The sequence below is a fragment of the Fopius arisanus genome, unplaced genomic scaffold (genome assembly GCF_000806365.1).
Source record: "Fopius arisanus strain USDA-PBARC FA_bdor unplaced genomic scaffold, ASM80636v1 scaffold00155, whole genome shotgun sequence".
Taxonomy (NCBI): Eukaryota; Metazoa; Arthropoda; class Insecta; order Hymenoptera; family Braconidae; genus Fopius; species Fopius arisanus.
In genome coordinates this window covers 129,143-143,040 of record NW_011887894.1, presented here as the reverse complement: position 1 = coordinate 143,040, position 13,898 = coordinate 129,143, and the positions used below count along the sequence as shown (strand labels likewise).

Here is a 13,898-nt window from a genome sequence, read left to right as displayed (position 1 = left end):
TTGGAGATGACCGTTGACCGATGGGTCACGATCATTTCCGGGTTTTCCCGATTGGTGATTTTTGGTGAAAAGCCGCCCATAATTATCTCCATTTTAAACAAACCTTTTCTGTAGTGTAAAAAGAGAACTCCAAAAAAGGTTTTAACCGAAATTTCCCTATGGCTTTTAGATTTAAAGATATTCTGCTCAAAGAAAAATATTTTCGTTTTATGATGAACGAGTCATGATAACTCGAGTGATAAAAGATCTCATCAATTTGGTTTATGACGATCGATATCACTAGCAATCCTGTAAATTGGTTAGTAGGAGCTGTGGGTATGTATACACATATCATCCATGATGAATTCGAAACAGAAGCGGAAGTAAATGAAACTGAGACATTTCTGTTTCTGTATTGATCAGCCTAAATCACCTGTCCACACTATCGACAGTAATACCTCACTTTTAGTGTTTGGATTTTGCTCGTATACTCATTAAATCTCCCATGACCCAGAGACCCGCGATTATGAAGATGTCGATATTGAGGGGCAAATTAATTATTTAGGTTCGAGAGCGCAGTGCCAGGAGCGTTCCCATGGGTCAGACACGTGCATCACGCACATCCTTGAGTGCAGGAACACCAGACAGCCTCAGCGATAACGAGAGCTCCTTCAGGCTACCAGCAAGAAAGACCAGCACTCCTTACAGGAGTGGTGTAACACCAGGAGGCAGTCGTCCATCTAGTCGACCAGCATCTCGTCCAGCCAGTAGACCAAGCAGCAGACCAGCATCTCGAACAGGCAGCAAACCACCAAGTCGTTATGGCTCGACTCAATCCCTAGACAGCACCGACGAGTCTGGAACACCAAGTCGTATTCCAAGGCGAAGTGGAGCAACAACTGGAAATACACCGACCTCAAGTCGTCACAACAGTGTTTCAGGTAGAAAATTGGGTGCTCCAGTTAATGGATCGTCATCGCGCTCTAGGACACCAACTGGACTCATGAGTCCAGCGAGTGGAGTGCCATCGAGGTACGTCAAAATCCATTCGTAAATATCATTTCGATTTTTCATTTTCAATCCAGAGAAAAATCCCTGAATTTGCATTTCAGTTGCACAGCATCTAGTTGCATAATGAATGTACAATCGTACGTTTTTACAATCATTAACATAATCATAATTAGTCAACAGTATCTGTTGATGCTCTTCGTAATGCAGTAATCATTAATGGATATTTTAATCATGCCAGGTTAATTCATTGAAATCATACCGATAACCTGTTAAATCGCTGGCACTAATTTAGAGTCGTAACAATTGTTTTTAGACTGAGTTCAAATCTATACCGACCATCGAGCATTCCAACTCTGTCTGGTGTCGGAACACCGAATAGGTAAAGCAGAATTAATAATTCATGCGGCTGTTCGAACGGTCGCAATAATTCGGGAAATGGGTCGACATGCTTGTCAATATTTCAGTTTAAATCTAACAAGGAACACAATGCAAATGAAAATTTTTTTGTCAACCAAAAAAAAATGTTTAATTCATCGCAAAATAGTCATTTATCCTATTTAGTGTTCCTCGTAAGAATAATGAACAATGCTTGAACATTTACTAATACCCGTGTGAACTCTAATTTTTTCATAATTTCATTAACTCTGGGTTTGATTGTTAATGATTCTGGTATGGTGATGGTTTAGTCGTTCTCGGATACCCGTGTACGTTGGACCGGAAATTAAATCTCCCCAATCGACAACGAGTAATTTCTCAACTTATTCCACGCAAAGCAACCACTCGACAATATCAACTGACTCCACTGGGTAATGCCTGATATCCGTGCATTCTTTTTTCGTGTAATTGTCCTTTTGTTTGAGTTTTCAATGATTTTTACTTTCACTGTTGCATGATCAATGTTAATGTAGATTGCCAACTAGTTGTCAGATCGACAGCTCCTAGAATCACCTGAATAATTCAGAAAAATTATTCTTTCAAAGGATCACTTCGATTTCGGAAGTCATTACTGCATTAATTAATAACTGATTAATTATTTTCTCTGAGTTCTTCAAATTTTTCTGAGACCCGTCGGATCTGTCAATCGAATGATTGATTTTTATTTTGAAATTGTAATTGAAATTAAAAAAATCACGTACTTTATTTCCCTTGTAAGACCGAAATAAGCAATTTCCTTTTTTCCTCGGAGGATCATTTTGGAACTGACGTTTTTAATTTATAATTAATGCCAGGGGCAGTTCGGTCAATACGAGTTCAGCAACTAACACCTCATCAGCTGTAAAGCAAGCTAGGTAACTGGCTAAAACTCCTCACTAAATCCGCTTATCTCTCCCAAAGCACCACAATTTTGTAGTCAAGTCATAAACTGAGATAATTCACATTTCGACGACTAATTTCCAATTTATCTCGCTAACTATCGATTTTAAAAAGAAACATCAAAAGATTTTTTTTTTAGAAAATCTCATGATCTACAAGAAAGTCCTCGAAGATTTCCCTCTGAAATCGACAGTGTTTGAGATAAATTGGTAATGAAGAAAACGGGTGAATTCGGTTTGTTAATTTTGCTGTACATTTTCGCTACTGTATTATTCCCTCCCAAAAGCGTGTGTAGCAGAATATCGTGTTTTCCCGTTGTCGCTTATCCCCCCAGCCCTATCCCAAACTAAATCGACATTATAACTTGTCAGAACAAGAACACCATCGAGTGGCTCGACAACACCCTTGCCACCAGGTTCAAAACTCTCGAGAAAGCCATCAGGTGCATCCGACACATCGGTATCAACTCCACTGACCTCTCGAAAAGGGGCCAAACCCACGCCAATCGATCAGAGAGCGCCATTTAGATTATAATTGAATAAAATATTCAATAACAGACTTATAATAACTAATAACGAACGAAATTACGCATACGAAAAAAAATACTTCATACGAGCTTCTTACGGCTATTTATAATTTCGCTAGAAAAATTATTTTTAAAATCAATAAAAATGTTTTGCAGTGCAGGTAACGGCCCATGCAGTCCCATTATAATTGCCTACGAGAAAATAGGCAATATAATTAATAGAAATGAGTATTAGATTATATGGAGAAAAAAGTGTCTATGAAAGGTCCATGTGAACTCAATATCATTATCGAGTTTTCGTTTATCATTCTTTCATCATGAAAAAATACGTTTTTTTTCTAGTGTAAGTCCTGTAAAATACGAGTCATTCATTGGCCACTGGCCAATTATCGAAGAGGTAAAGTGTTCTTAAACGAAATGTAGACACTAATTTTATGTGATGCAGCTGCATAACAGATTTACAAAAAAAAATTACCGCACGATAAATATTTGTTTGATAATTGCAAAGAATACCAGTGGAAATAAAAATTTCTACATATTGATAATATTCGTATGAAGTTTTTAATCTGAAGATTTAATTCTAAGGATTCAACTAAAACATTAAAGATAAAAAATAGTTGAAAGGATCAATGTGATTTTGCGTGAATATCGAGACTGTCGCGGTTCGGGGGTAAATAATTAAGATCAATAATGAATTTGGGACAGGTGGAGATTTTCGGGAGTATCACATTGATCGTTGTTAAATTTTTTTTAATATATTGAAGGAGAAGATAATGCTAAAACATATGATTAAAATCGTCTGACGATGAATTAAAGTTGAAACTAATATAATTTCATCGATATAGGAAATAGATATTGATCGTTTTTATAAACTGTAATAAATGATAATAAATAATACAATTGATCATCCTAAAATAGGAGTTGAATAGTATATGTGAGTGTTTTGTAGTGCATCAGGATAATATTGTTTCTCATCAGTTATTTTCTCTGCGATCATGCGTTGCGAAAGTTTTTTTCTTATTTATGCAGTTGAAATTATTTGCTTCATTCGCCAATTGCATCATAAATTACAAGCAGGGGAATATATTGTGTAAATATTGGTTGATGCTCCTGCTTCAATGAGAAAAAGATGGTGGCGTGAATAGTTAGGGTGAAATTGTTGTAAAAAGGAGGAAAACAAGTGGAAAATCAAAGCCTGAATATTCACAAGGCACAAATCATTAATCCAAACGGATATTATGTCATTTTTCAACGCATGCGAATAACTTTATTTTGTTCTATTCTTATTTTTCATTTTGTTTTTTTTTTTTGAAGGGATCTGAAAGTAACTTTAACGCAGTAGATAAGTTAAAATATTCTAAATGCAAGGGCCAACAATTGACAATTTATGCCCGCGAAAAACATTTCCAATTCTTTTTTATATTAAAAAAATGCGATTAACAAATTCCCAGTTTTCTAATATCATTTTCTAATACGATTAATGTATTAACGATTTATATGAGAAATGTTATTCTGCCTTAATGTAAAATTCTGTATTGTCGCTATAACGCTGTGAAAAAATATATATGTAGATATATATTTAAAAGGATTTACGATTATTACTCATCCCTGTTGTCCATTCAATTAAATGAACCTGTCTAGAAAAATGGAGGAATATTGAAGGTAATAATAAATGATGTGATGACTTTTATTGGATAATCACCGCTCCTTCCTCTTTTATTCAAAATAATTTAAGAAACATGGAAACAATTCGTGCGACAATGTAATCAATAACACATACTTCTCATCAACAATTACATAAACTACATCTAATCATCGCAATTAATCACTCACAATGTCTAGCATAATCACAAAAGTTGTCTTTACACTTTGACTGACAGATCGAGTCGAATTCTCAGTGTACGTACAACAAAATTCAAACAACCATCATTCACAACGTGAAAATAAAATTTACAAATGACGTTCTCAACGCTCCAATAATTTGTGCTCGACAAATATTCACAAAAAAAAATCAATAACTACCTGTTGTTCCTCTCCATGAGCCTCAAATATCTCGCCTTAACTCCTCCAGGTTCAACATTTATAGTCTCCACCTTCTTTAGCCGACCCAGTTTCTTCCTGACGAGAGCCATCCTCTCTTTCCTGAGCCTCTGCTGCTCCTTCTTCCATATGTCCTTGAAGTCCCTGCAGAAGGGCAGCCAGAGGAGGAAGAAATCCTTAGGATCAGCAGTGTCGACAGTGGCCCCCTTGGGTACATACTGGTAAAAATGCATAACAGCCTTGAACTTGACCCTCACCTCCTGGAGATTCTCCTTCTCATTATTGAGTTCACTCCTGGCACTCCCCAAAAATCCCTCGATCTTCTCCTTGAAGGCAGTGGAGTTATCGGGGCAATTGTCGATTACCATTTGGGAATTTTTCTCACATGTTTTTATTTCCTTCTCCAGTCGATCCAATTCCCTCGTTATCTCCTCGAAGTCAATGGTAGCAGCAGCCTCGATATCCCCAGGTTCAGGTATAGGCAGGGGTATCATCTCGTCGAAATTATAGTTACCCTCCTGATCGAGCCTCGTCCTCACCACGTAGTGCAGTAGCGTAACCCCAGGTACTTTGGACTTCACGTCCTTCAGTTTTCCCAAAATCTCCAGGCCAAAGCCATCAGCCTGCCCTCGCATCCTGTTCCCTCCATTCATGTAATTACCCAGAGTAAGTATCAATGCCATGATCCTCTTGAGAGACGGAGCATTCCTGAGGAATTCACAGGTCGCCCTGAGGTTCGTCAGCTTGGTGGAAACTCCAGATACTGCATCATGGAACTCCGCCTGGAACATGAGGCAGGCAATCCTCTCATTGAAGAATCTCACAGTCGACAGCTGCTTGAGAAATTGCTCAGGACGATCCAGTGGCACGTCCGGATGCTCTAGCTCATGTCTCGTAATCTCCTCGATCTCCTTCGCCGTCGGCATCACCTCGTAGATCTGTCTGAGCGCCTCCAGACTAATAACACTCGTATCCAGGTTATAAACTGCATTTTCCACCTCACAGAAGTCCACCCTGAGACTCTTCTCCAGGATTCCCACGTTTTTCGATCGTTTTGAGTCGAGAATTTTCGCTGGCTGAATTTTCGACGGCTTATCGGACTCCTCTCGCTTTATCGTTGGCTTTCTTTCAACTACTTGGCGTGAGAACAGATCGACAAACTCCTTTATGTTTACCTTTTCCTCTTCAATTTCTATCCAGATGGGCACCTGGGGAGGTGCGCCTGGAGAAGTTGCTGGAATTGTAGGAGTTGTATTCGCTGGAATGACAATTCTCGTCCAGTAGAGGGGCTTCATGGGTACCTCTGGGTCTAAAGGTTGTTTTCTCATTACTGCTCTTGCTGGAGGATTCCAGCCCCCTGGCGGCGGAGGCGGGAGGGCGGTAGGCGTTCCAGACTGAGGGGGAGGCGGTCCCACTTGGCCCAGAAGGGGTGGAGGTCTTGGAATTGATCCAGGCATTGGAGGCGGTGGCGGACAACTTCCAGGGAGAGGTGGAGGGGGTGGTGGGCCTGAAATTCCAGGCATAGGCGGTGGAGGGGGAGGCCCTGAAATTCCAGGCATAGGCGGAGGTGGAGGAGGTGGAGGACATGAAATTCCAGGCATAGGCGGGGGTGGAGGAGGTGGAGGACATGAAATTCCCGGCATAGGCGGGGGCGGAGGAGGTGGAGGACATGCAATTCCAGGCATAGGCGGTGGAGGAGGTGGAGGATATGAAATTCCAGATATAGGTAGGGGTGGAGGAGGTGAAGGACCTGAGATTTCAGGCATGGGTGGAGCTGGTGGTGGAGGTGGAGGCGGAGGCGGAGGAATAGGAACAGAAGATGGAGGAGGAGGTGGAGGTGGTAATGGCAATGACGATTCACTCGTTTTATCATCCACAAATGAAGACGGGACTGAAGGAACTGTGGGTGTGACAATAACTTGAGTTTTGGGGTTTTCTGGTTCCACACTGGCACTCGTATCTGACTCGTAACCACTCACAAAATTTTTTTCATGTTCTGAGGTAACTCCAGCAGTGGAAAGATCATGGTTGAGACTCATAGAGTCATCGTGGAAGACTAGTTTTATCCTGGCGTTCGAGCATGTCCAATGATCGAGAATCGAATTATCTTCAATCTCTTCCTGGGACTTGGTATCGATCTCTTGTGGATGAGCGAGATGGAGGGACTTGTAGGCTGTTTCGTCGGGAAGCTTCAGGGAGTCGCTCGTTATTGAGGGTGATGACACCTCAGTCTTTGATATTTCGATGCTGGAGTGAGTGGGAATCGGTGAGATTTCCATGGAACTCGCTGTGAATCTACCGCTTTCTATGGATATATTCTCGTTGATGGGGTCCGGTGGCCTCTGGGGGTTCGGTGAACTCGACTGTCCCGAGGGAACTCGACAATTTTGATCCCTCTTTTGGTCCTCCAACTCCTCGACTTTTTTCTTGAGTTTCTCCAGCTCCTCCTGGAGCCTCGAATTCTCGTGCTCCAGGGTCTCGACGTATTCCCGAGGCTGGGAGTCTCCATTCTTCTCTCGAGAGGTCTCAGAGGCCCAGGAGTACGTGTGCTCTGCCTGGAAAAAATAAATATTATTCCTTAATTATTTCAATTCATGATTTCTTTTATTATTAAAATAATTGAATTCAAATGAATTTCTGTGCAATTTTTTCTTTTAATAATTAGTGCTTACAGTGAATCTCGTGTCTTCTTTTGATTTCTTCTCTGTAGATGTCAACACACCGATTTCTATCAGCTCATTGCAGAGAGCCACAACGAGTTTGTTAACATCTCCATCCGGAAGCTCAGAGCGTACGTGATCAGGTATGCTACGCGCTAGAAGAGTCACGAGATGTTTACCTGTGACAAATTAATTACCACAACCTTGAAAGAACTCTCATATTTATTTATACCTTCATTAATAATTCCCGAAATGCTCTTAGAATTTTTAATCCTCCGGAGATGACCTTCCGATAAAAAAAAATATTAACCAAAAAATTGAAACAAAAAAATATAATTACAAATACTATTTTCCATGATCATGAAAATAAGATGAGATTTATTTAAAATGTCTAGACATCGTAAACTCACCGATGGGCGCGAGGTACTCGACGAACTGTGGAGTTTTAAAAACCTCCATTTTCAACAAATAAAATCTTGCGCATTTTCGAATGTTATAAACAATCGAAATTTTTCCAGAATGGTGGATAGTCCCGAAGGTGCCACTTAGCCGTGAAAACCACTGACCAGAACGAGTCGGTCTCTTCGACAGGTACTTAACATTCGAAATTAACGATGACCAGGTCTATCTGTTGGTGGAACGGTGCCGAAAACCGGACGCCACCCAATAAGCACCTGCCTAATTATCCAGAAATCCTCGAACCTCGAAGAATTCAAGAAACAACACGCAAGAGTGTTCTCCCAAAAATTATTTAACGGTTATTCAAAAAATCGTTCGATTCTCCAAGAGCAATTCCACTTTATTCTGTATTAAAAAAAAAATTACGCCTCACCGAGTCTCTTTCATTCGTCACAAAACTCGTACTGAGGCAAAAAACTAAATCAGTAATTGATAATTAACTCCACCCACTGAATGACGGTCATCTGTTCAGCATAAACACCCGAGGGTAACTATATTCCCTGGTGCTCCGAGATGATATCGTTATCAGTCGTCACGAGAGGAAAAATGTCACTTTTTGCGGGGATTACAATGGACTCGTAAAAATAATCAGCAGAAATTGAGAGACGCCGTAAAAATGATAGTCGAGAGATAGCAGAACTCAGTGTAACTGAAACCACCTGCCATTGTCTTTATGATACACCGAAATAAAATGCACTATCACTTTCTGGACGGAATTAAGATACGCCTGAGTGGAGTAATCGCTCTACAATATTGCGCAAACTTGGAGTAATCGTCGGGTGCACAATTGCACGAAAAAACACCTTACGATAATAATTTTCGCGCGGTTAAAAAATATTAGATTAATTCAGAGATCTATTTAAAAAATTCCAGTAATCATAATCCGCGAAATTTCAGATTTCCAATTTCTATTGGTCGAAGAAGTTATTGAAAATATTCGTGTAAACCGGCGTATGAGAAATTTCCAAGATTTTTTAAAATAAATGGGCTCTGAATGTAAATTTTCAGCCAGTGTAGTTAACTCGCGATAGCAGCGGCAGCGAGTTGTAAATACCGCGTGATTTAGTGTCCCCCCCAGGTCCCCCTATGCTAATGAGGAACGAAAACGGCCCCAGGGAAAGATCCAAGTGAACGACGTGGGTTGCGTATTTACTGTGATGAGATGCTTGAACTTGGGTCACTTCAGTACTATTTTCGTGAGACCAATCGTGAGGATTACAATTTCCCTGCTGCATCATGTGCAGCAGAATGCTCGTCAGAGTGTGAAGGAGGATTACCGCATTGTGCGGTGACTCATTAGGAGACTGTTACTATCAAAACAATTGTTGATGGATTGCGTGAGTCAGCGGCTGCACTCGGACAATCACCCACGAAAATAGGACAATAGCATTTCCTCATTTTTGTTAACAGGAATTAAGGATGAGTGGGACACGTGGTGTAATTGTGGGGTTTCCATTTGTTTTCCGGTTATTCTGGGATGACAAACTTAATAAATTATTGAATAAATTGTATTAATTTTATCAATCATTACCTTCGAATTGCTGAACAAGCTGGGGCACAGCTTTGGGGGGCACCCTGACGGACAGTCTACTCTTGGCTTGAGTGGCACGTCCTGAGGTGAAGCTCACGACACTCCTCAATAATACACTGTCACTGGGTGTTCTTTCGATATTACTACGACAGGGTGTCAGACTCCGCAGCTCCGGTGTTGCTGGAATAATTGTCGAGTTATGAATTTTTCTCCTGAACCAAACCATTACTACTACCATTACACGTCACTACGAACATGTGTCTTCAGGGATTCAGGAGGAGTTATTAATGGCGCAAAATGTGTCAAGCACAAGCTGTTAATTACTACAGCTGTTTTGATGGAATTAGTGTTTGAAGCTTCTACTGGGGGAACTTTGATAAACAGGGGTCAAGCGGGGGGTCAGCAGTTTCATTATCGTCACAGCATTCAAACTAGTCTGAGGCTGGATATTCATGACTGTTCGTCTAAAATTAACACAAGAACAATTGAGCTCGTGATCAGCGAAATAAAGGAATGAATTGCAAACATTTTGGAATTTTCAAAATATCGAAATAAAATGTCTCTAATTATTTAGAAAATTGAAAATAAATTAATCCACATAGTTTATGCGTTTTATATTCGTTTCTGTTTGCAAAGAAATGGATTATTCACAGTCGCTGAAAATTCTAACGATTCATTAAGACTTTTTATTGTTCAAATTGAACAATGGAATCTGTTGCGAGTTCTCGTTAAATCGAGAATTCATGAATACAATTCTGTTTCTCCACAATTTTTAATTGTTGCAATTAGAAACGGAAAAATTCAGGGAATGCTGTACCTTAATTAATTGACATGACGAAAAATAAAAATTGAATGAAATAATTGAGGGATTGGAGTGCCGAGGAGTAAAAAAAGTGGAAATCATTGACTCACCGGTTTTGCGGTATTCCGTTAAATTGAAACTGCTCCTCTTCTTGACAGCGGTGTCTTTTCTCTTGACAGTGACAGGTGTGCCGAATGAATTTGGCTTGGGAGTGGTTTGATTGGCATCGGCGACCATGCCGGCCTCCTCAGGATCCGTGAAGACACTGTCACTGGATGATTCCTGGCTGCTTGGTGTTGGAAGGTCATCACCAGCTGGATGACCAGTGTTGACTCGACGCCAAGAGTCGGTGACGAGGAGAGGTGGTCCCGGTGTTGGTACTGGCAGCTCCCCGAGTGACGGGATACTGGTGGCATCGGAGGCCACCAGATCCACCGAACACGCCAATTCCTCATCAGGTGGGAGTGGAGGGCCGGATGTCACGGTGGATTCGGCATCACGATTTTCTACTTCCGATACTGATTTTTCATCGGACAATGGGACTCGTCTCACTGCTGGTGCAGGTGGCGACTGCACAGATATAATTAATTTTTATCTCACTGGAGCCAGGAAATTTATTGACAATACTGAGGAATACGAAAATTTGAAATTGATAGAGAAGAAAAATTGTGGGAATAGTTCGATAAAATCAAATTCATCTCTCATATTCTTGTGTAGACCGCCAAAGACCGATTACGTTGGCGATAACACTGATAACAGCTGGGGATTTCATCTGTTTGTTCAGCACAGCGATTATTAGAACTGACTTCACTTGCAGTTATCTTTTATCAATTATTGTCATCAAACCTGAGGTTTTCTTATTTGCTCTTTAAAAATCCGCATTGGCCTTCGAATTCCAAAACTATCATGACATCGATAGGTCAATAATAAAACGATTTAAATACTATAAAAATAGAATTTCCTAAACCCGATGAAAAAATAGAAAAACTCAATTAAAACGTCGAAACTTTTTTTTATTTCTCAATATAATTAATTTATTATTGATTTTATTATTGTTCTATCAACCCCTTTTTTAAATATCAACTCTTGAACCATAAATAAATATTTTCAAAGGAAGAAATAAATTAAAACTGGACTTTGGAGGAGAGATTAATAAATTTATTAATTAGAAAGTAAAAATTGAGTGTTTTATCCGAACGAACCTTAACGGGAGTGTGTGTCCTCGGAGGTGGTGGTGCTTGTCTCTTGGCAGGGGTGTGGACCCTCTCAAAAGTAGTCCTGGTTGTCACAATCTCCTCAGCTTTCTTTCCCCTTTTTTTTCCATCACTCTGCAAATTACCCATAACGACACCCTGACACCCATCGACACAATCAGCTTTACCTACACCCCCGATTTGAAAAAGACACACCTCCGAATCCCCAGAGTCCCGGCGAGTCTTCTTCGGGGTATTTCTCTCCTTGCTAAAATACGCGGCGCGAATGGAGTTGAGCCAAAATCGGGTGAAATCCCCGATATTTCGCCGGGGTGCCGCCGTTTTGGTCGCGTCTGCGCCATCACCTGGGGTTGCACTCATTTTCCGGGGGATCGATATGCACTCCCAGAAGAAGACCTTTCATTTTCACTCAGATCTCACTCTCACATTCAGTCTCGTCTTCATTCATCTGTAAACAGTCGTCTGTCCTCGATTTCACTTCAATGTAAACCAAACTATTGACTCCCCCAAATTCTCTCGTTTCTTATCACTTCACATTCGTATATTCAGTTTGATTATCAATTGATAACAATTTATTCAAAGGTAAAAGCCATTTTTTTGCACTTTCCTCAATTTTTTATAGATTGCTCTCCCTCTCCCTCTCCCTCTACTCCATCTGAAAATGTATCAGGTACTTTGTGTTTGCTGGATGGACGAAACAGGCGATTCGTTTTGTTAACGATTTATTTTGAGTGATAATTAATGATAATCGGGACCACGAGGAACTGGGGGTGACTTTTTTAAAATAATTCAGCCGAATACTCCGGTTTGATACGATTTTTTTAGGATTTTCGGGAGAGATTTTGGGGATTGTTTATGAAACACTTGGGAATGTTTATAAGACACTTGAAGGTTAATGAGTTCTCGTTGAGGTAGGACTTGATACTGCGATAAGAAAGTTTTGCGCATGAGTGGGGAGTTTGCGCATGGATTTTGGTTTCCCGCCAAAGGATCGCGGGTCCTTCGATTTTTATAATGAATAATTACCGAAGGGTTTCCCTCATTTTTCCATTCAAAAACTGGGGAAACATTTTCGTTATCGACTCCTTTTATCGGGATAATTCTTATTTGTTTATTTAATTTTTATTAAAAATAATGAATGAGATATTAAACATAATTCAATATTTTTATTATTTCGGTGGGATGATGATTTTTTTAATTACATTTTTTTATTTATATGCATTTGATTAATTGTATTAATTATATTGGAATAATATTTATTGTAATTTTATAATAGAATATTTTGTATTAGATGTTTATATGACTTGGGGTCATTTTTTAAATTGTAAATTGTTGAATTTTTTAATTCGTAATTTAAAAATCTAGGGGATTGTGGGAAAATTTTTAACGAGAGTTATTGAAGTCATTGGGGGTTTCGAGAGATTAAGCTGGAGTTATCATTTTGTGTTATCATCAAATTCCTGCAGTGTTTCGCATTTGGTATTCAAATTAACAGCGAGGGATGGCGCTTGCTGGTACTCTCCCCCGATAGCTTCTTCATCCAATAAAAAAAGTCATAAAGAAAGATAAGATTCTCCAAAAATTTCTTTGAAGATGATTTTAGCCGCAAAATTTCCGAAACCTAAGAAAAATACTGAAATTTCATATTGATCACTCGAATTTTTTTTTTTTGAGTTAATTCTGCGCTAGAAAAATGGTGATAACAAAAATTTCGATGCTCCCATAAGTTTCGGGGATATTTTCGAAAAACTCACGGAGTGCCTTCCCCTGATATTCAGAAGACCTGGGGCTCGTCACGGACTTTTGCGCAGCCTCACGCAATCAAGTTCACAGGTGAACCCTCGTAATGTTCATTTCCCATATCCAACTGTCAGTATTACCTCTCCACTTCCGTGGCCAACGATATTATCCAAATTCAAATGATCCCCGACTCCTTGTGAGAATTTCGGTTCCCCGGAAGGACACGGGGTGAATACACCCTTCCAAGAACCAGACGAGACCCTAATCCTTTCCCCATCTCCTCTGCGATTAAAAAAAAACCTTCATAAATAAAAATTCCCTAAAAAGCGACTTAAGATTGAAATGCGATAACCCCTCACAAAAATTCTACGATTTACCCAATCAATCGAAAAAAAAAATACTAATCGTAATCACAATTTCTGATTTATAATTAATGAATAGATAAATAATAAATAAGTGACCGGAAATGATTGCCCATGAATAACGTGAATTGTTCAGTAATTTCTCTGAATATTTCTTTCCGGACATCTGAGTTCCCATGGAACACACGTCGAAGTATGAATTTTATTAATGGTGATGGGTTGCATGTGTGAGCAGCGTAATTACTCACCGAGTCTGTGGG

The 13,898-nt window shown here is 39.8% G+C and overlaps 2 protein-coding genes across 8 annotated transcripts in view; one reads left to right on the top strand and one right to left on the bottom strand.

The window, feature by feature from the left end:
- shot (dystonin-like protein short stop) overlaps positions 1 to 3,518 on the top strand; it is a 38,542-nt gene extending 35,024 nt beyond the window's left edge. For 6 of the 7 annotated variants that reach the window (XM_011314342.1, XM_011314337.1, XM_011314341.1 and 3 more), the window contains 5 exons: positions 545 to 1,011; positions 1,304 to 1,369; positions 1,677 to 1,796; positions 2,220 to 2,279; positions 2,676 to 3,518. In XM_011314342.1, coding sequence (XP_011312644.1) covers positions 545 to 1,011; positions 1,304 to 1,369; positions 1,677 to 1,796; positions 2,220 to 2,279; positions 2,676 to 2,838 — 876 coding nt within the window. In that variant the 3' untranslated portion in view covers positions 2,839 to 3,518. The remainder of the gene's footprint in view (positions 1 to 544; positions 1,012 to 1,303; positions 1,370 to 1,676; positions 1,797 to 2,219; positions 2,280 to 2,675) is intronic. The other variant, XM_011314343.1, reaches the window with a different exon arrangement.
- A 610-nt stretch (positions 3,519 to 4,128) lies between these two features.
- LOC105272283 (formin-2) lies at positions 4,129 to 12,436 on the bottom strand. Its single transcript, XM_011314344.1, has 5 exons — positions 11,525 to 12,436; positions 10,433 to 10,892; positions 9,521 to 9,700; positions 7,543 to 7,709; positions 4,129 to 7,425 (listed from the first exon to the last, which is right to left on the bottom strand). The coding sequence occupies exons 1-5, from the start codon at positions 11,894 to 11,896 to the stop codon at positions 4,849 to 4,851; spliced, it is 3,756 nt and encodes a 1,251-aa protein (XP_011312646.1). The 5' UTR covers positions 11,897 to 12,436; the 3' UTR covers positions 4,129 to 4,848.
- Positions 12,437 to 13,898: the final 1,462 nt, after the last annotated feature.

Excerpts from the sequence above, each read along its gene's own strand:
- LOC105272283 (XM_011314344.1), bottom strand. The coding sequence starts at position 11,896 with ATGAGTGCAACCCCAGGTGATGGCGCAGACGCGACCAAAACGGCGGCA. Across the intron at positions 7,710-9,520 it reads GCTTGTTCAGCAATTCGAAG|GTAAACATCTCGTGACTCTT; the intron begins GTAATGATTGAT and ends AATTTGTCACAG. Across the intron at positions 7,426-7,542 it reads AAGAAGACACGAGATTCACT|GCAGAGCACACGTACTCCTG; the intron begins GTAAGCACTAAT and ends TATTTTTTCCAG.